Here is a 20,764-nt window from a genome sequence, read left to right as displayed (position 1 = left end):
TTGGATATCCGGTCCGTGACCCTGGCGAGTCCTTCTCGGCCCGTGGGGAGGAGTCGAGCTTGCTGAAGTCAGTAGCGGACACCAGACATGGGGTGGGGGGACGAGAAGAGGTCGCGGGACGGCGGGGATCCCAAGCAGGTGAGGGGCTACGCGGGGCAGCGGAGCCTCGGGGTCACGTCCTTAGGTTTCTCGTCATTGAAAGGCTCGGAATTGCACCTCTGCTGGCGCGCTTTAAGATTCCCTCAGGCCTGCGGTCTTGCTGAGTAGAGGGGCGGTGGAAGAAAGGATCTGAGTGCCCCACCCCTCACGTATCCCCGACGTCCCGCAGGGGCCCTTTGTGGGGGGGGGGGGCTCTCTTTCCGTCGAGTGGTGGAGGGGCGGGTACCCCAGCCAGGAGCTCCCCTCTCCCCCCGGGCTTGGAGGGAGAAGGTGCAGGTGGCGGAGGCGGGAGGAGGACCCAGGGCCCTAGAGAGGGGCAGGACGGCGGACGCAGGGACGTTTGTCCGAAGAAGATTTGGGGGTCCTAGCAGACTGCAAGCTCAGCAGCGGGAGTGTGAGTGATCACCTTTCCCTCCCCCTCTGCAGCTTTTGACCCTGCTGACCCCGCTCTCCTCAGGGGCTCCCCGCGTGACCTTCTCCGCAGGATCTTCACTTGGGCCCACCCCCAGGATGGTTTGGCCCTGGGTCCGTCCCTCTGGGCCCGCCAGCAGCCGCCGCCGCCCTTTACTCCCTCCCCCACTACCCCCCTCCCCTGCGGGAATGTGCAAGGCTCAGCCATCCTCCTTCCTCCCGCTACAGCCTTACTTGTAGGTGGAGAACCTGAGGTCCCTGTGGACCTGCTCCCCACTTCTCTTCCACAAGCCTCCCTGACCTCGTCTTTGTCCTCACTGAGACCTCCATTCCCTCCCCTTCAGCCTTTTCCTGGTCATCCTCTGGTTAACTGGGTTAGCCCTCCGGATTCTCCCTTGCTTCCCTATCATTTTGCTTTTCACTCTTTTCTGAATCTTAGCCCTGAATCACTACCTCCATTCATTTCTTTTTTTCCTCAATATGTTTAGAAAAAGAAAAGCAGCTAAAAATGTCACCAGCTGCTGCCTGGCTTACATTACAGATTTACACTCTTATGTCCCAGGGAGGCTTTTCACTGCTCCCTCATTGATTCTCTCCCACTCTGCTGCAGCAGCTGTTCCAGACCTCCTCTTTGTCTTCTTGTTCCCACACCACCCTTCTCCCTTCATCAGCTGACCACCTCACCCTCTACTTAATTGATAAAAGAAGAGATCATTCATCTGGATCTTTCTTTTCTCCACTATTCTCCACCTCACAATCCCTTGTCACCATCTCCCATTCACTGCAGTTTCTGATGAAGAGGTGGCCCTTCTTGTCAAAGCTGACCCTCCATTCTTCACAGGGCCCCGCCCCTTTCCTTTCACTCCCTTTCCTTCATTTTCTCCTCCTTTATTAACTCATTCTCTGCTGCTTACAAATGCCTGTCTCCCCCATGCTTAACTCTTTCTATACCTTCTAGATCCCTCAAGCTTTTATCCTGTGTGTCTTCTCCCTTTCTCAGTCAACTCCTAGAAAAAGCTGTCTGAGCTTGCTGATTCCAGTCCCTGGTGGTCTGCCTCTGATCTCTTCAGTTCCTTTTATGGATTCTCATTTGATCCAGTGTGGTATGCAGGGAAGGGGTGACATTAGTCTATAAGCATTGATTTAAGGTCCTACCATACGCCAGGGATGGTGCCAAGTTTTTAGAAATATGACTACAAGAAAAAGAAAGCCCTTGTCCTCAAGGAGCTCACATTCTAATGGGAAGATAGCATGTGAAAGGGAGCTGAAGGGAAGCTTGGGAAGATATTCAAGTGCTATCAGGGCAGAGGACAGAGAGAGGAAGGGCAGCTGGTCTGGGGCCTTTTTTCAAATGGATGTTACAGGAAAAATTTCCTCATGAGAAAGTGGGGCTGTAGGGATAGATTGATGTTCCAGAATGAGAAGGCTGAGGGCCATTGAGTAAAGTTGTAGAATGAAAAGGTAGCAAAGACCCCAGAAGAGATATGAGGAACTGGGGAGAGAAATGAGAGTCAGCTGGGGTTTGGATGCTAGCTCTGCTGCTAGTGTTGGGTGTGCCATTTCCCTCTCTGGGCTTTTGAGAAATTGTCCACGATGATTTATGGTGTCCCTTCTAGGACTAAGTCTATGCTCCCATAAGTGGCTTTGAGATCTGAGCACAAATGCCAAGAGCCTCTGCTGTATCCCTGCTCCATTGCTTGGAGGAAGCCTGGGAAGCTAGTCAGAGAAGGGTTGGGACTAGAGCTTCAAGGTGAGAGATTCTGGCCATGCCAGGCTTGAAATGCCAATAAGGTTGTACCTATATCCAAAATGCCAAGTGCACCTGGAGGGTTATTCTCAGAAAGTATTGGTGTTGCTTTTAGATGTCTTGTATGTCACACAGGTGCCCATTATCTCAAGGCCTCTGGATGACTGGACCTCCTGACTGCCCAGAACATTTAGTGATTCCTTTCTCCCCACCTGTAGGATGAACAAACACTACTTGACTTTTTGTTTTGTTTTTCAAATTGGTGTGTTTCTATTTCACATTGATTTCCAAATATATCTCTTAGCCTACCCCAAAGTCTTTCCTCATTTAAAAAAAGTGGGAGGGGGTAGCAGTCAACAAAACCAGTTTGTCAGACTATTTCTGCAATATTCCCCAACTCTTGTTCCCAACTTCTGCAGTGAAGGGGAAGCGAAGTTCATTTTCCTACCCTTCTTCAGGGCCAATTTTGGCACATAGCTTTCCTTAGTATTTTCATTAATATCTTGTTTTGTATCACTTTCCTATCTTTCCCCTCCGTCCCCTATATGCCATCCCTCGTAACAGAATTTAAAGAAAAGCAGTCATCATGGTTTTGCTGTGTTTTGCCAATATGTCCAACAAGTCTCAACATCTATGTCCATGTATGGGCCTCTAGACCCTCCTTGAAGATCTCCAGAGAGGACGACTGTCTGTCTGTTTCTCTCCTGAGATTGAATTTGCATGTTTGGTTTCCTCTTCACACTGTTAATTCATTGAGCCTGAAGTCCACTGAAACCCCAAGATCTTTTTCAGAACCTCTATGTAAACCCACCTTCCCATTTTACTTTGAAGTTGATTTTTGTACCCAAGTGCAAAAATCCGTCCATCCCTATTGACTTGATTTAAGCTGGTGCTGTTAATTGCATTCAGTGTTTTGCTGCTTTCCTTTCTGACTGGATCTTCTATAAATTTGATGAGATCATCTATGCCTTAATCCATGTCATTGATAAAGATGTTAACCTACCACCCAGCCCAGATTCCTTAAGGATTAACAACTAAGTGCTCTGCATTTGGTTGTCCAAGCATTCTCAGTATTCTTGTCTAATTCTTATCATTTCATCTTCTCAATGAAAATATAGTTTTTGAAGTTTGCTGAAATGTAGGGAAAGTATTCTTCTCTCCTTTTTCTGGCTGGCAGCCTGCTTTAACATCCATAGTTTTCCACCTATGCAAAGAAGGAGGAATGTGGAGCTTTGTAACCTCATTGTTGGAGCAAGTTCAGAATTATAGAGCTCTGCTTCTCAATCTTGAAGTTATTGTGTGGCTTCTATTTGCTTTATTTTACTTTAGTTTAGGAATTTCCCTGAATTCATAGTCAACTCTTATAGGAATTAACATTCCATTACCTATAATTATAAGGTCACTTTACAAATATTACCTCATTTGGTCCTCACAATAGCCCTGCAAGGTAGATGCTATTATTTCTCTTCTACAGCTGAGGAATTATAGGTGAAGTGACTTGCCCAGAGTTATACAGCTCATGGTGTCTGAGCCTGGATTTGAACTTGGGTCTCCTAACTCCAGGCCCAACTCTGAAACACTTCACCATAGCTTCATGTTGTTGTTCCCCAGTAGATGGTCATCGTCTTTTGTTTATAGCTCTTTGCCACTGTACAGTGGTAGCAGACTCTTCAGACTGGCTACTTCTGCCTCCCTTTCTTATATTTACTAAGTTCCTGCCACACTGGACCCTTCACTGTTCTGGCAGTTGATGCCAACTTGGGGCCTTTGTGCTTTGGGATCAGTGTTCATTCGTTACTAGCCACCCTCGTCATCCCTGCCTCTCAATCCTCTCCCTTCCAGCTCATCCTAGGCTGCCTTCTTCAATCCCTGCACTTTGTTCTCCAGCCTCAAACCACCCTGTGCTTTCTGACCTGTCCCACTGGAGAGCCCACCTGAGGGCAGGAACAGTTGTATTCTTGTCTGCACTTCCAGTGCCTTGTCCCGAGTAGGTACTCTTAAACTGAAATTACAAGTGCTCTGGGTCTGTCACTCTACATTGTCTCTGTCCCTGCTCAGAGGCCACTCTGGTTTATATTCCAGATGACTGACCATATATTATCAATCCTTCTTCCTACCTTATAAACTTCTTCTCAGCTTGACAAAGCCCTGGGATGACTTAAGATGACCTGATTTGATCTTAGACATTAACCAGCTGTGTGACCCTGTGCAAGTCACCTAACCCTGCTTGGCTTTCAGGTTCCTCATCTGTAAAATGTGGATAATAGCGCCTACCTCCTAGAGTTGTTGGGAGCACCCAGTGAGATGTTAATTGTGCAGTACATAGCACAGTGCCTGACCCATAGTAAGCCTATGGAAATGTTTACTATTAGCACTGTCCCTGCGCTTCTTTAAGCATCATTCATTTCTCATAGGGCTTCACAGGAGTCCCTGCATGTTGTTCCTTCCACTGGCTGCTGGTGCTGGGCAGCCTTGAGCTTTTACTCTTGGTTTTGATGGTGATTTTTATAAATTCCCTGGTCACCCAAATGTTCATCAGAACTTTGCTTAAGTTTTCTGCCTTTTGAAACACTCATGTTGATGCTGAACATGGAAGCCTTCATGGTGCACTGTGTATTTTTGTAGGCAATTGCTCAAGGTTGGGGGTCAGGAGCCAGGGCCTCTGTCAAACTGTCTGTCACTGATGGCTTTTCTTTCTCTTGTAGGAAGACGATGAGGAAAAAGAATTGGTGGTAAGAATCATTTTACAGTTGAAACCATCCCTTTGGAAGCTGAAGGTTCAAGCCACAGTATGCCTTTAGATGCATTTTGGGGTGGGGGCCCCCCCTCTATTAGTGCTGCAGGGGAGAATATTGGGAAGAAGCCTGAGGCCTTGAGGCCCTCAGCAGGATAGCAGGGTGGTTGGTGTGGGAGGGGGCATATGGAGATCATATGGAAGGACATTGCCTCTGTTGACTGTTGCTGGTGCAGCAGCCCCCCAGAATCCAGAGGAATCAGTAACTCCCCTCATTCTTGATAGCACCTACAGGTTCTACAACAGACCTAGGCAGTGGGTACCCAGCTTTTGTTAAAATCAGGCCCCAGAGCTGGGGGGTAGCTCTGCTTTAGAACCCCTCATATCTCCCTTGAGGAGCAGGAATGTGAGTCCTGAGCACTCTTGCTAGTTACCCATAAATGAGGACTCCCCAACCATATTCTTTAGGTGAGACCATGGGCATTGCTCTGACCCCTGACTCTGCCTCTTGTGTCTCTTGAGGACCCCCTGGACACTGTGAGAGAGTACTGTGAACAGATGGAGAAGTGCATGAAGGCCCGGGAGAAGCTGGAGCTGTGTGCTGAACGTGTAAATTCCCGGCCCCACACTGAGGAAGACTGCACTGAAGAGCTTTTTGACTTCCTGCATGCCCGAGACCATTGTGTGAGTCACACCACTAGCTGTCATCTCCTAGGCTGCTGCCCCAAGGCCTAGCCAGAGCAGGCCCCATCCAAATGGGAATCCCCAGGGCCCTGAGACAGCATCTACGGGCCCAGGCAGTGGGATGCTGATATCCACACAGCACCCATGGCCTCTTTCTCTGTAAAACAAGAGGGTTTAACCCAGGGGCCTCCCCTATTCAGACCTTAGACCTAAGTTTACCCTGGAATCCTGGGTAAACAGGAGCCCCTGAGAGCTCAGGAGATGCCTACATAGAATTGGCCTGGTGAGGTGGTGAACAGAAGACTCAGATAGCACCTGGTGGGTCCTAAGTGCTAGACCCCTGGAGAGAGTGCTCCTAGGTGGTTCAGAGGTTAGAGCATTTGACTAGGAGCCAGGAAGACCTGCCTGAGTTTGAATCTGGACTCAAAACTGCCAGTTGTGTGATGCTGGACTAGTCCCCTGTCCTCTGAATTTCAGTGTTCTTATCTGTCACATGGGGACCACTGATACCTATGGCTCACCTGACCCTCTTTTTTCCTTCTAGGTGGCTCACTCACTCTTTGAAAATGTGAAATGAATATCTGCATGCACCTGCCATCTGCTCCAGGCTTTGCCCCTTTGTGGGGCATCTCATTGTCATAATTTCCCATTCCCCTGGATCTCAAATGCTATTGTACCATGTGTCCTGCTATTACCACAAGAGGCTTGTGGTCTTAGGCCTGGGCCAGGGACTGGTGTGACTCAGAGCAGCTGCAATGGAATAAAACGCAGTCATCTGTGGAAGTGTCTGTTATCTGTGAAAATGAGCAGTGGCTGTCCTTCAAGGGAGGGTACCAGGGGCTTCCATGTTCTCACTGCTGGTCACAATTTCCCACAGGTCAGGGGTGAGATCCCCTAGTCCAGCCCCAGGGAGAGGAGTAGCCACCAAGTGGTAGAGAGTCCAGGTGCTGTTGGGCAGCCCCACCTCAGCTTGCCTCCTTCCTCCTTCTTGGACCCTCTTTTCCTCTGCTGCTAAGCTCTTACCCAAACCATGAGTCTTTAGAGTGTCATCATCTCAGTTACTGGGGCTAATAGCCTTGGGAGTCATCAACTCTTCCCTTTGTGTTGCTCAGTGGTTAGAGCTGGTCTTGGGAGCCAGGAAGACCTGGGTAGGAATCCTGCCTCCCAAATAATTCTCTGGACATGGCACTTTACCTGTCTGCCTCAGTTTTCTCATCTGTAAAATGGGGATAATAACTGCCTGGCCCACAGTAGGCACTAAAATGCATATTCACTTCCCTTACTTTGCAGGAGGCCAGGCTTTAACTATTTAACTATTGAACCCTTAGGAATTAGGAACTGTGCCACCATGCACAGAATGCTAAGGAGGCAGGCAGGATGGAAGGGAGCATTTATTAAGCACCTACCATGTGCCAGGTACTTTACAAACAGATCCTTTTTTATTTTAACACTTATATGGAGCGAACAGTGGCCTGTGTACTGGTTTGTGCTTACCTCCCTTGATCCTCACAACATACTCCTCAGGATAGGTGCTCTGTTAGCCCCATTTTGCAGATGAGCAAACTGAGGCATGACAGCAAGCAACTTGCCCAGGGTCACACTAGAGAATGTGAAGTGGAATCTGAACTGGAGTATCTGGACCAGCCCTATCTTCTACTGTTATAGAATTTAATTAGATTTTGCCAACAATTCAAGCATCCCAGAGTTTTAATTAACAATGAATCAGGAAGCCTTAAACGCCACCTCTCCCTCTGGGTCAGTTTGCTCTTCTGTGAAATGGGATCAATTCCAGCTCCTGCCTCCCAGGGCTCCGTAGGGCAGCGCTACAGAGGCCAACGAACGAAAGGGCTGGAGGATGGGCGGGCGTGAGAAGAACCTGGCAGCCAACGGGCGGCGGCGCCTTTGTCCAAAGCCCTGATGTCATCGCTTAAGACTCACTCCCCATCCCACCCCCGTTCCCTAGTTACCACGCTATCGCGTTACTTGGGGCGGGATCCTGCCTCATGGCGCCCTGACTTCCGGTGCGGTGGCCGCCATCTTGATAAAAGCCCTCGCTCCCGGGCCGGGGCCTCCGCCAATTCGGAACCCTTCACAGCAAATACCGCACCCCGCCGGAAGCGGACGTCGACGGACCCGAAGACGTGCGCACGTACGGCCAACATGGAGGCATCCTTGCGCATTATGGCTGGGGTTCGCCGGCTGCTGAGGCGGTCCGGACCTGGACTAGTTCTACGGAGGCTACGGCATAAGAAAAAATGGGTGAGTGGCGGACCCTGCCGGAAGAGTCCCTGGGGGACAGTGTGGGAGGAGAGGACGGGCGCGAGTGGAGGCGGGGATTGGAAGATACGTCTGCGCCTGCGCCTAGTCTGGGACCCGTGGGGGGAGAAATGCGCATGCGCCCAGATCAATTTGCCCAGCGAGTGTGGGCTTCTTTGTCTCTATTCTTTGGATGATGAGTTCACTGAGCTCTCTAGCCCTCGGGTGCCTTGGAAGAGCCAGCACGCTGGCTGCTGACCCACAGTGACCGCTTGCGCTGCCCCAGAGTGGGCCGTGTTCCTGGCTGGAGGCAGGTGGGAGGAGGGTTTAGGCCTCTTTCACATCCAGGGACACGCGCAACATTCTCTGCTCTAAGTTTAAAGCCTTTCGTGTCCTCTCTCCCGCATCCCCTCCTCCCCGCCTCCAAAGCTTGCGGTCTGGCTGTCCCAGCCTGGAGTGCGCCCCCTTCTCATCTCTGCTTCCTACGAGCCCCAGTCCCTCATTCCCAGGGTGTCCTGGCCGAGCCATGGGCCCTTACCTGATGTCTCCCCGTTAGTCTGGGAGCTTTATCTGTGCCTCAGTGACAGAAGGCACAGCCAGGTAAACACAAGGGCCTGTGATGCCCATCAAGCCCCATCCACCCTTCCTTCTTCCCTCACTACTTACAGAGTGAATCCACTATAAAGGGGCAGAAACCATTCCTAGGAGGCATGCCCCCATCAGAACAGTTTTGCTACCCATCTCGAGGACAAAGACTAGTTTAAGTTAAGGAAATGAGTTTCTATTAACACTACCTGTGTGCTAGTGATACAGTTAGAAGTAAACCAAATAGTCCCTGATGTCTAGGAGCTTACCTTTTAATTGGGGCACATGGCACAAAGGGGGTTACTCCCAGGCAAGATGGGGAGTGGGAACCTGAATGATGAGAGCTGGGCTTATGGCTGTAAGTGTTAAAATTAATGGTTTGGCTAAATATATGAAAATTATAAATCTCTTATTTATAAAAGAGATAGAAAGAGTGAAAGTACAAAAGGGTAGGAAAGCCATTAACCCATCTAACTAAATATTGTTCTAGTTCAGGACTTGTTAACCTTCAATCAGAATTAAACTATCTCCAGAAGACAGGAAGGGAAAATCAGCTATCCACTCACCCAAGACAGTGGCTGGAACTGAAGGTGACTTCTGAGGCCTACTTTCTTCTTTGAGCCGACCTTCTTGAAGCTGACTTCCTTCTTGGAGTGACTCTCTTCTTGGAGTTCACTCTCTCCTCTTTGGAGTAACTCTCTTCTTGTTCACTCTACTGGCCTCCTTCACCAGACTGCCTGCTCAGGGATTTTCATGGCTTTTATGGTGGTTTCCTGTCCCTGCCCCTTTTCATTGAGGCCAATCACAGTTTCCAAATTGTCTGAGATGTCACCTTTGGATTCATACCTTTCTAAATGTGTGAACTCTTTAAGTTTCTGGGTGTTTGAGTTTGGGGAAAAAGGTGGAGCTCTCCAAGTATCTTGCTGGCTGCTCACCTAGCATCAAGTAAGGTGTGAATTCACTAAGTGGTTTTCAAGCTTCTCCCACCTAGTTCAAGCTTGTGTTGATTCAAAGTTATTGCCAACCAAAGTGTTAACTCTAATTAGGCAAAGAGAACAAAGGATTCCCTTTTCACAAGTGTGAACTCAAAGAGGACCAAGAATTCCCTTTTACATGGCAAAGTAAGGGCACAGGGGCCCAAGGCTAAGAGTTTTCACTGGTCTGAGGAACTCCCACTGTGACTTAGCACCTTCTTTGACTCTTACTGTCTTGGACCACCAAGAGGTTTTTGCCTAAGATCACATAGCCTGGGTATTTCTACAGTTATGCTTTATTAAGGGGTCAAAAATGCTGGTTGAGTTGAATTTAAATTTCTTAATTTGCTTCACTTATGGGGATTAGAATTTAGCAGAAATGGCAAAATGCAACAATATGTGATTGATGTGTATGGAAATTGTGAGGCAAGCATGAGCAGGCCCCAAGAGACCTGCAGAAAGAACTTGAGGACTTGGCATGGGACCCAGGGTTTCCTCTAGATACCCCAAACTCCAGAACTTTTCCAGGTCGAAAGGGACTCAGGAAATTCCTGTTCTACTCTGATGAGCTTCAGGTTACATAAGACATCTAATCATCCCCTAAACTACTCTGGTCACCCTTTATGTCTTCAAGACACAAAACATCATGCCATAGGTGGCAAACATCACCCCACTTTTGATTATGTAGTAACATCAGCCCATCTCATCTCTGGTCATGTAACCCCTGTTGTCTAAAGGGCGTAAGAAACCCAGAACCCATCCCTCCTGGGAAGTAATGTCTACTTTTGCACCTGTCTCCTGGCCATTCAGCTTACATTCAGTTTAATAAATTTCTCTTTTATTTTTAAGCTAATTATTGGAGTCTGTCATTCTTGACAAGGGTACCCATCCCAAACCCAGGGTTTTACTTCCAAACTCTCCCACATCAGACTCTCACCCTTGCAGGCCTCCACAGAGCCAAAGTTCTCCTCCATCCGACTGGCCCTACAGAATTTTGACATGAACTACAAGGTACAATTTGGAGACTTGTGGCCTTCCATCCGGGTCAGCCTCCTCTCAGAGCAGAAGTATGGAGCCCTCATCAATAATTTCTCCACTTGGGACAAAACCACCTATGAGTTAGAGCAGCTCAAGGCCAAAGATTTTGTTTTGGAGGCACAGAGAAGAATGTGGGAGAAGGCCTTTCCTGAAGAGCCCAGTACTCCAGCCCTTCCTCCAGAGCTTGAGACACCCCCCTCCCCAGGAGCCCCCTGGCCCTACAGCCCTAACCTGCGCTGCTACACATTTACCAAAGGGGATATCAGCCGCTTCTATCCAGCCAGGTAGGACATTTGTCAGGTGCCCTGAGGTGGGGAAGGCAGGGGTGAGGGCTTCAGAGCCATGGTCTCCTAATAGCTCTGGGAGGGGAAAGAGGTACTCTTTGCCTCCATTTACAGTTCAGAAAATTAAGGCTGGGAGAGGGAAGGTGCCTTGTAGCCTCTAATGCCCCCCTACTCCCTCAATCCTTCACTGTGCTATCATGGAGGGAAAAAGGTGTCAAATAGATGCTGAGAACTGGGGCTGCACCAGGGCCCAGAGGAGAGAGTTCCACTGGGGAACTGCTAGGTTAATTCCCAAGGATTCTGAAAGAGGAAAAAATGCTGAAAAGCAGAATGTGACTTGTGTTACTGCCCAAAAAAGCAACAGAGAGGACATTATTGCGGTGTGGGACTCAGCTGGAAGAGATCGCAGCCACTGTTTGGTTCAGCCCCTTGGTTTTTTTTTTTTGTTTAGAAACTTGAGACCCAGACAGGGAATGACTTGCTTAAGGCCCCATAGGTAGGCAGTGGCAGAGCTGGCATTCAAAATCAGGTCCTCTGATGCTTAATATTCCCTTGATCTTGCCACTGCCCTGAGCTCCTTTGGGAGACCAGCTCTGGAATATGCTCCCCACATTCTCAGCTTAAGGCTCCACCTTCCCCCACCTCCCCCAGTGTTGAGCCTGAGGCTTATACTCCTGAGAACCCACCAGGGTTCCTGAAGATGCTCAGAGGATTCCAAGTACGACACATCATAGCTAACCTGTCAGTCCCCTGCCACTATTTTCATCTCAGAACCTTTTAAGGTTCCAAAGGGTGACCTACAAGTGTGAGGCAGACAGGCAGGCATTCACAGATGATCATCAGCCTGACTGAAGCAGCAAGGCCCCCTGAGGAAGAGACAAGAAGCAGCATAGGCCAGGCAGGTCAAGCCACTACCTCCTCTTTGACCTCAGTTAAGTAGCTCAAGATCTGAGGGCCTGGGGAGGGGCCATGCTTCCAGCCCAGTGTCCCCTGCCATTCTCTCTGGGATTGCTCCTGCAGGGCCTGCAGCCACAGCTGCTGAAGACCTAGAATAGAATGCTCCAGTCTGGGCTCTACCAGATGACTTGGCATCAGAAATGGAGAGGATTTTATCAGGGAAAATAACAGAAAAGAAGACATATTACCGTCTGTTTTACTATTCCACCCTAGGGAATATCAGGCCTTCCAATCTGATTTGCAGCTAAAACCTTTCCCAGGAGGCATCTCCCCACTAGAATGGAAGCTCCTTGAGGGCAGGGACTATCTTCTGTTTGTGTCTCTGGTGCTTTTTATTCATGATCAGCAGACTGAGCATTCCTTCACTCCCCACAGCACTGAAGAGCCAGGAGCAAACTGGGATGCTTGTGGAATATGAATAAGCTTTTAGTCCCCTGGAATAAAATGCTGCCTTAAGTCCTGGGACATATTTAACAATTGAGTCGACTTGGTCCAGAAATTGTCACATTGGGGTCAAAGCAGGCAGATAAATGCTTGCCAACATCGTTTGCTGCTGGGATAGAGAAGACCCAGAGCAGAATGCCAGTGGAGGCAAGATCTCAACCTGTGGAGGGTAGGGGTCCCCCAGATGCTCCTGTTGGGGGAATGACATACTGATAGTATCAAGCCTAGAACTTTGCAGTCTCCTCAGTGAGATTTATAACTGTGTGAAAGAGTTCAGCCTTGGAGCTTCTCCTCGGCTGACCAAAGAAGATCAGTGGTGCATGTTGTCTGGATAGGCAGGTGAGCAGTCCCAGGAGCAGGCCATAGGCCTGAGCAGATGCCACTGAAGGGTGCAGCCCAGAACTGAACAGGAGGATAGGAAGGAGAGCTGCATTTAGGAGACTCCCAGGCCATTCTCACCAAGGAAGCCATGCCTTCTTAGCCCCCTATCATATGGCTCTTGATTGGAGGTTGCTTTGGGCTCTAAAGAATCAGAATTATACATAACATGAAAGGACTGTGGATATTGGCCTGGTGTGCATGCCTCAGGAGACATGCTGGCCAAGGTGTTGAGCCAACATCTAGAGAGAAGGAGAGGTATGGCTGAGAGCTGCTTCAGGAATAGGAGTGTCTTGAGATGTTTTCTCCACAAAGGATGTATGGGAAGCTGTGGGAAGGCTTCCAGGCTGAGAAGGCCTCTGTTTACTAATCACTGAAGTTTTGACCTTAGATTCTTGCTGTGGAAAACTTTAATTGAGAATCAGCCGAGAGCCCTGGCATCCTCTGATAATGATATGAGCCTTTCTGAGCCTTTATCTCTGTGTCAGTTCAGAGTATTTTGAAGGTTTGAGACATTTGTGGCCCGTCCTGAGGTCCCCTGAGCCTCTTGGCAGTGTCCAGGGCCCAAGTCTGGTGGTCCCTGCTCCAGAGATCAGCACTTAAGGTCAGCATGTCACACACAGGCATCTCTTTAGTCCCAAGTGACAGAGAATGTATGCTTCCTGGCCCCCAAAGCAGGAAGGGAGCCTTCAATCCTAGGCTTGGTATGTCCTGCTGTCTTTAGGTGTCCATCTGTAGAAGCCAGGCATAGCTGTCAGCCTTGGCCCAGAGAACTTAACTTACAAGTCTCAGGTGATCCTAGGATTTGTCCAGACTGTCCCTGAATGGAAATCCCTCTGCAGCAGAGAGAGAGAATTTTCTGCCCATCATAGACTGCCCATTCCTTTGTCTCTGCCTCTGGGGTGGGTAAGCCCAGCTGTCTTCACCCTTTCTCAGGCCACTGACAAAAGTCCTGTGTGTTTAATCGAGCAAGGCTAGCACACTGCCCATGTCCAAAGAGTAGTTTTCCCCTGAGCAGAGCCGGTGGCTGTGGGTCTTGGTCTTCTCTGGGCATTCCTGCCCTTGAAGCCCTTTGGTTCTGTCTTCCAGGGTAAGCAGCCTGGGCGTCCTCGACTACTACCTCATGGATGCTTCCTCTTTGCTGCCTGTCTTGGCTCTGGGGGTGCAGCCTGGTGACACTGTCCTTGACCTGTGTGCTGGGCCTGGTGGGAAAACTCTGGCATTGCTCCTGACTGGCTGCTGCCGTAAGTAAAGACACAGGCAGGTAGAGTTCTCTTTGTTCCGCGCTTACCTCAGGATGTCAGGGTTACAGTGGGGAATGTGGGGAGCAGATGGCTTCCTTCCTTGCTCTTTCTTCCTGTGACTCATTTTCTTTTTTCTGGGAAAAATCAGTGAGAAAGAAGCCTTGGGCTTCAGATCAACTGCACTGTTCCCCAGAGCAGGGAAGAGATAGATGTTCCCTGGGGGTCAGGAGACTCAGAAGGACATTGTGGGTGATGGGGTCAGACGTTCTTAAAGTTGCCTGGAACCTCAGTAATGACCAGAGGCAGCCCTGTATGGGAGAAAGACCTCTGAATGAAGCCAGGAAGACACGAGTGCAAATTTTGCCTCAGCATTTACTAGCTAGTCCTAAAGAACCTGTTTACTTCTTTGTGATTTAGAGATTGGAGGCCTTATGTAGTGATCACACTAGCTATGAGGCTTCAAGGAAGTCATGTTTGTAAAGTACTTTCCAGACCTTAAAGCTTGTCAGTTGTCATGATGATTTTGCCCATTTGCCTCATTTTACAGTGGAGGAAATTGAGGCCCAGAGGGAGGGTCAGATTCTTCCTTCCCACTTAGTCAGCCATCCCAGGGCTTCCTGACCACATTTCTTTCTCCACATTTGGTGCCAGAGGAAAAAGAGGATTCAGGATGTCTGTGACTCCTCCCTTCAGTGCACAGGCATTGCCCCTGCAGGGCTTGGACTCCCACATGTGGGCGCTTTTGTATAGAGTTGTTGATGGATAGGGGCCAGCAGGAGTTCTGGCCAGCCAGGCCTGGAGTGCTAGAGAAGAGTCCGTGTCCTTGCAGAGTGCTTGAATGAACTATGGGAGAGGAGCCTCGGGGGGTTTATGGGAAAGGAGTGTTAGCCTTGTTCTGCTTGGCCCCAGAAAGCAGAAGTGAGAGTAGAAGGGTAAGAGGGAATGGAGGGTTCTGGCACATTAGGCTTGACATTGGGAGGAATTTCTCTACCTATTAGAACTGTCCCAGAGTGGAACAGGCCCTTCCTGGAAGCAGAGGTCTCCCTGCAGAGCCTGAGTATCTGGCTCTGTGCTGAGGGAGGCCGTGCCTGGCCAGATTCTTCTCACCAGGTTCCCCTTTCCCTCTCCTTCCCCCAGGCCACCTGGCAGCTAATGACATCTCTGGCTCTCGAACCAGGAGGCTGAAGCAGGTTCTTCACAGTTATGTACCCCAGGATGGGAGCCAGGTGCGGGTCACGTCCCAGGATGGCAGGAAGTGGGGAGACCTGGAGAGGAGCACTTATGACCGGGTGAGTGATGCGGGAATGCAAGGTCAGGAGTCCCAGCTGTCCCAGCCAGGGACTCCTTAAATGAGTGTGAATCGCCTCAGAACCCCAGCCCTACCAGAGCCTTTGAGCTCACCCTGCATATCTGCATTAACTGGCCTCGGTCTAGAACCCCTGCACTGTCCAGGGAAGAACACTCTGCAGAATGACCTAGAACCTTTGCCTGGCCCCACAGTGTTCTGTACTAGTCATTCGACTGTGCCAGATGTCTATGTGGGTGATCATTTATTGCACTGGGAAGGGAAGGAGAGGAGTGAAGGCTCTGTACATACCAAACACTTAATAAAAGCATGGTGGGTTAAATGGAATTGGATCCATACACATCTGACTGACAGGCACATAGCTAGAAAGTGGCCAGGATGCTAGGCTTGGAATCAGAGAGACCAGAGTTCAAATCTAGTCTCAGACCCTTGCTAGGTATGTGATCCTAGGCAAGTCATTTGCTGTCTTTTTCCATAAAATAGGGGATAATAACTGCACTAACCTCCTAGGATCAAATAAGATAATGTAGATAAAGCACTTTCCAAACCTTAAAGCACTGTAGAAATGCTCTCCATTCCTCTCTTTTGTCCCTGATCTCCTTCTGATAGATGCTTGGCAGCAGGCTCTCAGGCCATTTTCTTTGCATGATTCCAAATTGTTTTCCAGAGTAACTGTACCAAGCCAAAGCTCTACCAACCAGGAATCAGCGGGCTCATCTTCACACATCCTGCAACACCAACTATTTCCATCTTTTGCCATCTTGTTTTAATTAGCACTTAAGGGAGGGAGGAAGGAAAGAGGGAAAGAATAAGAAAGGAGGAAGAGAGGGAAATCAGGAAAGAAATATTGAGGAGCCTTACAGTGATTGTCCCCATTTTACAGATGAGGAAACTAAGGCAAATAGGTGAAATGACTTGCCCAGAGTTTCTCTTTGAGCCACCTACCAGCCTCTGCCTTCTTTTGTGATCACCCCTTGTTGGGGGTGGCCGAACTTGGGAGGCAGTTGGGCCTTCTCTGAGGCCTTCCTTTCCTCCCCCCAACGAGCAGGTACTGGTGGATGTGCCTTGCACTGCCGACCGGCACTCTGTCCTGGAGGAAGACAACAACATCTTCAAGCGCTCACGGAAGGTGGAACGCCAGATGATGCCCATGCTGCAGGTGCAGCTCCTGGTGTAAGTTGGGGGGGGAGGGGGGAGGCACAAGGAGCCACTTCGGTGTGAGCAGGAAGCAGCAGACAGACTTGGCGATCCCAGAGGGAGACAGCAGGTGCCCAGCAGCGAGGCCCCTGGAGTGCTCACACTGTCAGAATTGGCCTTCTTTGAAGCTGTGGTCAGTGTGGCCGTTGGTTCCAGGCCAAGGACTTGGGCAGTACAAACTGGAAAGATGGAATCCTGTGTAGGGATTGGGTTCTTCATACTCCTCAGGCCCCAGCTGGGTTCTCAGGGGCTCTCTGGACCCAGTCAGGCCTGAAACAAGCCAGGTTTCCATCCTGTATGAACTTGCTTTCTCTGCCCCCAGCAATGGGGCATGTGAGGAGGCCGGTCTGTAGGCTGGGTCAGAGCCTGGAATTGGGCAGCCACTGCTCCTTCCTCTTCCTGGGGAAAGGACAAAGAAGACAAGATTCCCTTTTAGTGCTCCTTGTACTTTGGACACAAGGGTACCAGGCCTCCTGCCTACACATTCCCAGTTTGCCCTGAAGGGGTAAAATGTACCTTGGTGTGATGGAGCCAGATTGCAGGGGCTTTGAATGCTGGGCTGAGTTTGTATTTTATCCAGTAGGCAGCAGGGAGTCAGTGCACATTTCCAAGCAGGGGGGACGTGGCTACACTCGGGCCTTAGCAGGATTATTTTGGCAGCAGCATAAAGAGTAAAGGGGATGGGGCAGCTGCATGGCTCAATCGATACAAGCTGGGCCTGGAATTGGGAGGTCCTGAGTTCGAGTCTGGCCTCAGACACATCCTAGTTGTGTGACCCTGGGCAAGTCACTTAACCCCCATGACCACTCTTCTGGCCTGTGGGACTTAGGACAATGATTCTAAGATGGAAGGTGACAGGTTAAAAGGAGGAAAATCCTGAAATGGTTAGGAAGCTGCACAGTAGAGTCTAGGCCAGAGGTGACAAGGTCCCAGCAGGGCTGGTGGCCAAGGGATGGGGGCAGGAGGGGACAGCTTTGGCTGAACCCTGGACTTTCCAACTGATTGATGTTAACCAAGACCAGGGATGGGGCCCTCCTGACAAGCTCTGCCCACATAGACTGTGTCCCTGCCTCCACCCCCAGGCACTCAGCCAGCAGCGAGCTCTGTCTACCCTGGCCAGAGTTGGTGAGAGATTGCATTGGGTTTGGGAGATGCCACAGCTCTCGCCAGGTCTTTTGTTTTGTTTTTTAAACCCTTAACTTCTGTGTATTGGCACCTTGGTGGTGTCATATTCAAACTCTGGGAGCCGAGAGTCTCACCTTGATTGACAGGTGAAGACAGTTGGACATTGGAATGTTCCCGGAGGCCATGAGGGCAGGAGGAAAGGCAGTTGGGCAGAAAAGGATAACTACCCTGGCAGCCCCCTGACAAGACCCCTTGTCTTTTGGGACCTTGGCTTTGCTTTGGCTGAGCTTTGCCTAAACTCTTGCCTTGGACATTTGATCTTGAACAGTGATTGACCGTGGATCCTCTGATTCTCTCGGAATCCCTAGATATTTAGGTATCCCGGGGCCCGGCAGGGATCTGGGAAGTGGGTAGGAGAAGAAGAAGAGGGTAGTAAAGGGTGGAATTTCCTGAAGGCTGTAGAACTGGCAGACAACTAGCAGTAAGAAGCTGAGAGAAACCATCGTCAATATTTGCATCATCCAAACAGTTTGCTTACTCTGGTTTGGCTGTGGCCAGGCTGAGCCAGAGGAGGTGAAGAACAAGAGCCCAGCATTACTGAGCAGCCTACAGTCCTGAGGGATTATTGTCATAGATTTAGTGATAAGGTCACAGATTCCCAACCCCTTCCTGATCATTCCTTTCCCTTGTTAACCAACATAGATAAAGTGATGAAGTACCTTCCTGGAGTAGTTAGTTATTCCATCACCACTCTGGGGAGGGAGCAACACAGTCAGATGAACGTTATCCAAGGCTGATAGAGCCCAATACCAATAATCAATCAACCCCAGGTGGGACCTGAAAGGGTTACCCATCCACTGACCTTTAGGGATCCTGCCTGGGCACTGTTATCAAGAAGGGCAGTTACTATAACCTCCAGCTGGGTGGCAGGACTCGGGTGTCCCTGCACCAGCCATTAGGGGAACCAAACCACAGCTTCCTCAGATTAATATCTCAGATTACCACTACTAATAACCAGCCTAAAAGTGGTAGCATCCAGATTACTCTCTTCTTTTATAACAATGGAAGTGTTAAGGGTGGGCAATGGGGGTCAAGTGACTTGCCCAGGGTCACACAGCTGGGAAGTGTCTGAGGTCATATTTGAACCCAGGACCTCCCATCTCTAGACCTGACTCTCAATCCACTAAGCTACCCCGCTGCCTCTCCCCAGGTCTTGAATCAATCTAGGAGAACTTCCTGGGGACAGTGGCTTTAGTGAAGACTCCCTGCCAGGACCAGCCATTCATCTGTGCCTTCTTCCTTTCCCTCTCTGCTTTCAGGGCTGGCCTCCTGGCTACCAAGCCCGGAGGGGTGGCCGTCTATTCCACCTGCACCCTCTCCCACCTGCAGAACGAGTATGTGGTCGGCGGGGCCATCGACATTCTGGCCAATCAGTACCAGGTCGACGTCCAGGTGGAAGAGCTGAGCTACTTCAGGCATCTCTTCCAGGACACCTTCTCCTTCTTCCCGTCCTGCCGCATCGGGGAGCTGGTTCTCCCTGTCTTGTGGGCCAACTTCGGACCCATGTACTTCTGCAGGCTGCGTCGGCTCACTTAGCAGCTCACCCAAGCCCCTTCTCCTGCAGGATGTCCTGTGGGTGGACCTGGGAGAGATGGATGTGTCTTGTCCAAGGGGGTGACTGGTGAGAGGAAATGGAAGAACTCATCCCCCTCATCCCCCCACCCAGGCCCTACTGAAGATGTGGCAGCAGAGGAAGGGCAAGGCCTCCTTGTCCTGGCATAGGGACCGAACCACAGCGGTTTCTGGCCGTGGGCTCCACTTCTCCAGATGAGAAGCTTTTCTTACTGTTTGGGGGGGACGTGGCATGTGGGTTCAATCACCCCATCCTGAATGGAGAATGAAGCAGAAGGGAGGCCCCTTCAGGGCAAGGACTCTGGCTTTAATCCTGGTTTCCCTAAAGCCTGGGGGCTTAATAAATACATACTTATATATGTATTTATATATGGTTTATATAGAGAACCAGCTCTTTATTTCCAGGGGTACTGAGTGGCGTTTAGTGGCGTTGGATTGAAATAGTATAGAGAAAGAGCATTGAGAACAGTCAGACTATCGGTTAGTTTTAACTGCTCCAACTTGCCATGGAGTCTTGAGTTAATATATACTGATTTCACACAAAGAGCACAGAGAAAGAATTACAGCTGCAAAGGGGTTACAAATTATACAAAAACCCATTAGAGTCTTAAAAGTAGAGAGATAGGTCCAGGGTCAAAGGCCAAATTCCAACCACCAATTAGCAGGAGTTTAATTTTGGGAGCAGTAATATATTTCATAGAAAACCTAAATAAATTGTACTCTTGATTTACAGGATTGCACCTGGTCAGATAAAGTCTTGTCTAGCTTTGTCTGGTTCTGACCTTGATTGTCTAAGTAATATATTTTTTAGAGTTCAGGCTTCTTAATTATCAAGGAGAAAAATTGTTAACTCTGTACCTGCTGGTTTGCTAGGAACTTAAAGCTTTTCAATAAGGCTATAATGTTTTTCCAATAAGAAAAGGTGTGGATCCTAAAAGGGGTCAAAAGAGGAGTCTCAGATTTTTATCTATTTGAGACTGTTTCTCTTATTGGCCTCCCACAGGTTTGGGTTTCACTTTTTTTATGTTTAATCCATCTACTTCAGCCTGTAAGGCCGAGTCTATTTCTTGGGTATGAATCCATTCTACTTGGGGAGGGGGGGAGACTTCCCTCCTGCCAGGGAAACCTTGCCCTGTTCAGCTAGAGCTAGGTGGAGATTGGGGTCTAGCCCTGTTTCCTTCTCTCCATTCCTCCCAGCCGGGCCTGGATCCTGGCCTTGGCAGCCCCTCAGGTAAGGACTAGATAAATTCCAAGCGATAACCTTCCCTCAACAGGACTGTCCCACCAGCAGCGCCTGGGACCCCTCCAAGAATGAGGAACTTAGTCCATCTCAGGGCTTTAGGGAAGATTTTCCTTCTGCCTCTAGGACCAGCCAAACCCAATCCGATTCTCTTCCCTTCAGTAATCTCCCAACCTTTGTTCACACATCCTATTCAGAGGGACATTTTGAACATAGATCGCCAGTAGAATATAGACATTTGTTCTCCCCAGAATGGTATTAGCATCCATGTTTTTAGTGAGAGCAACATCAGTGAATTAGATTTAGATTTAGAATGTTTTAGATGGTTGTTGCTGTTTAATCCTGATTGAACGCTTTTCCCAGCAGTTC

The 20,764-nt window shown here is 49.5% G+C and overlaps 2 protein-coding genes across 5 annotated transcripts; both read left to right on the top strand.

Annotated features, from left to right (window-relative positions):
* The first annotated feature begins 12 nt into the window (after positions 1-12).
* On the top strand, positions 13-6,515 carry LOC123245091 (cytochrome b-c1 complex subunit 6, mitochondrial). 2 transcript variants are annotated; one of them, XM_044673825.1, is made up of 4 exons: positions 18-138; positions 5,023-5,049; positions 5,574-5,735; positions 6,280-6,515. In XM_044673825.1, exons 1-4 carry the CDS (start codon positions 88-90, stop codon positions 6,310-6,312), a joined length of 273 nt encoding a protein of 90 aa, XP_044529760.1. In that variant the 5' UTR covers positions 18-87; the 3' UTR covers positions 6,313-6,515. The 2 variants fall into 2 exon arrangements, with proteins under 2 accessions (XP_044529761.1, XP_044529760.1); XM_044673826.1 differs by lacking the exon at positions 5,023-5,049 and having other exon boundaries at positions 13-138.
* Positions 6,516-7,064: 549 nt separating this feature from the next.
* NSUN4 (NOP2/Sun RNA methyltransferase 4) lies at positions 7,065-19,529 on the top strand. Of its 3 annotated transcripts, none has more exons than XM_044671856.1 (6): positions 7,068-7,994; positions 10,496-10,872; positions 13,741-13,892; positions 15,033-15,184; positions 16,250-16,374; positions 18,843-19,529. In XM_044671856.1, the coding sequence occupies exons 1-6, from the start codon at positions 7,653-7,655 to the stop codon at positions 19,117-19,119; spliced, it is 1,425 nt and encodes a 474-aa protein (XP_044527791.1). In that variant the 5' UTR covers positions 7,068-7,652; the 3' UTR covers positions 19,120-19,529. The 3 variants fall into 3 exon arrangements, with proteins under 3 accessions (XP_044527792.1, XP_044527791.1, XP_044527790.1); XM_044671855.1 differs by having other exon boundaries at positions 7,069-7,994; positions 13,741-13,895; XM_044671857.1 differs by lacking the exon at positions 16,250-16,374 and having other exon boundaries at positions 7,065-7,994; positions 13,741-13,895; positions 18,964-19,529.
* The last annotated feature ends 1,235 nt before the right edge of the window (positions 19,530-20,764 follow it).

Source organism: Gracilinanus agilis, chromosome 4 (assembly GCF_016433145.1).
Source record: "Gracilinanus agilis isolate LMUSP501 chromosome 4, AgileGrace, whole genome shotgun sequence".
Classification (NCBI taxonomy): domain Eukaryota; kingdom Metazoa; phylum Chordata; class Mammalia; order Didelphimorphia; family Didelphidae; genus Gracilinanus; species Gracilinanus agilis.
Note: the sequence above shows the minus strand (reverse complement) of the source record. Positions and strands in the feature narration are given on the sequence as shown.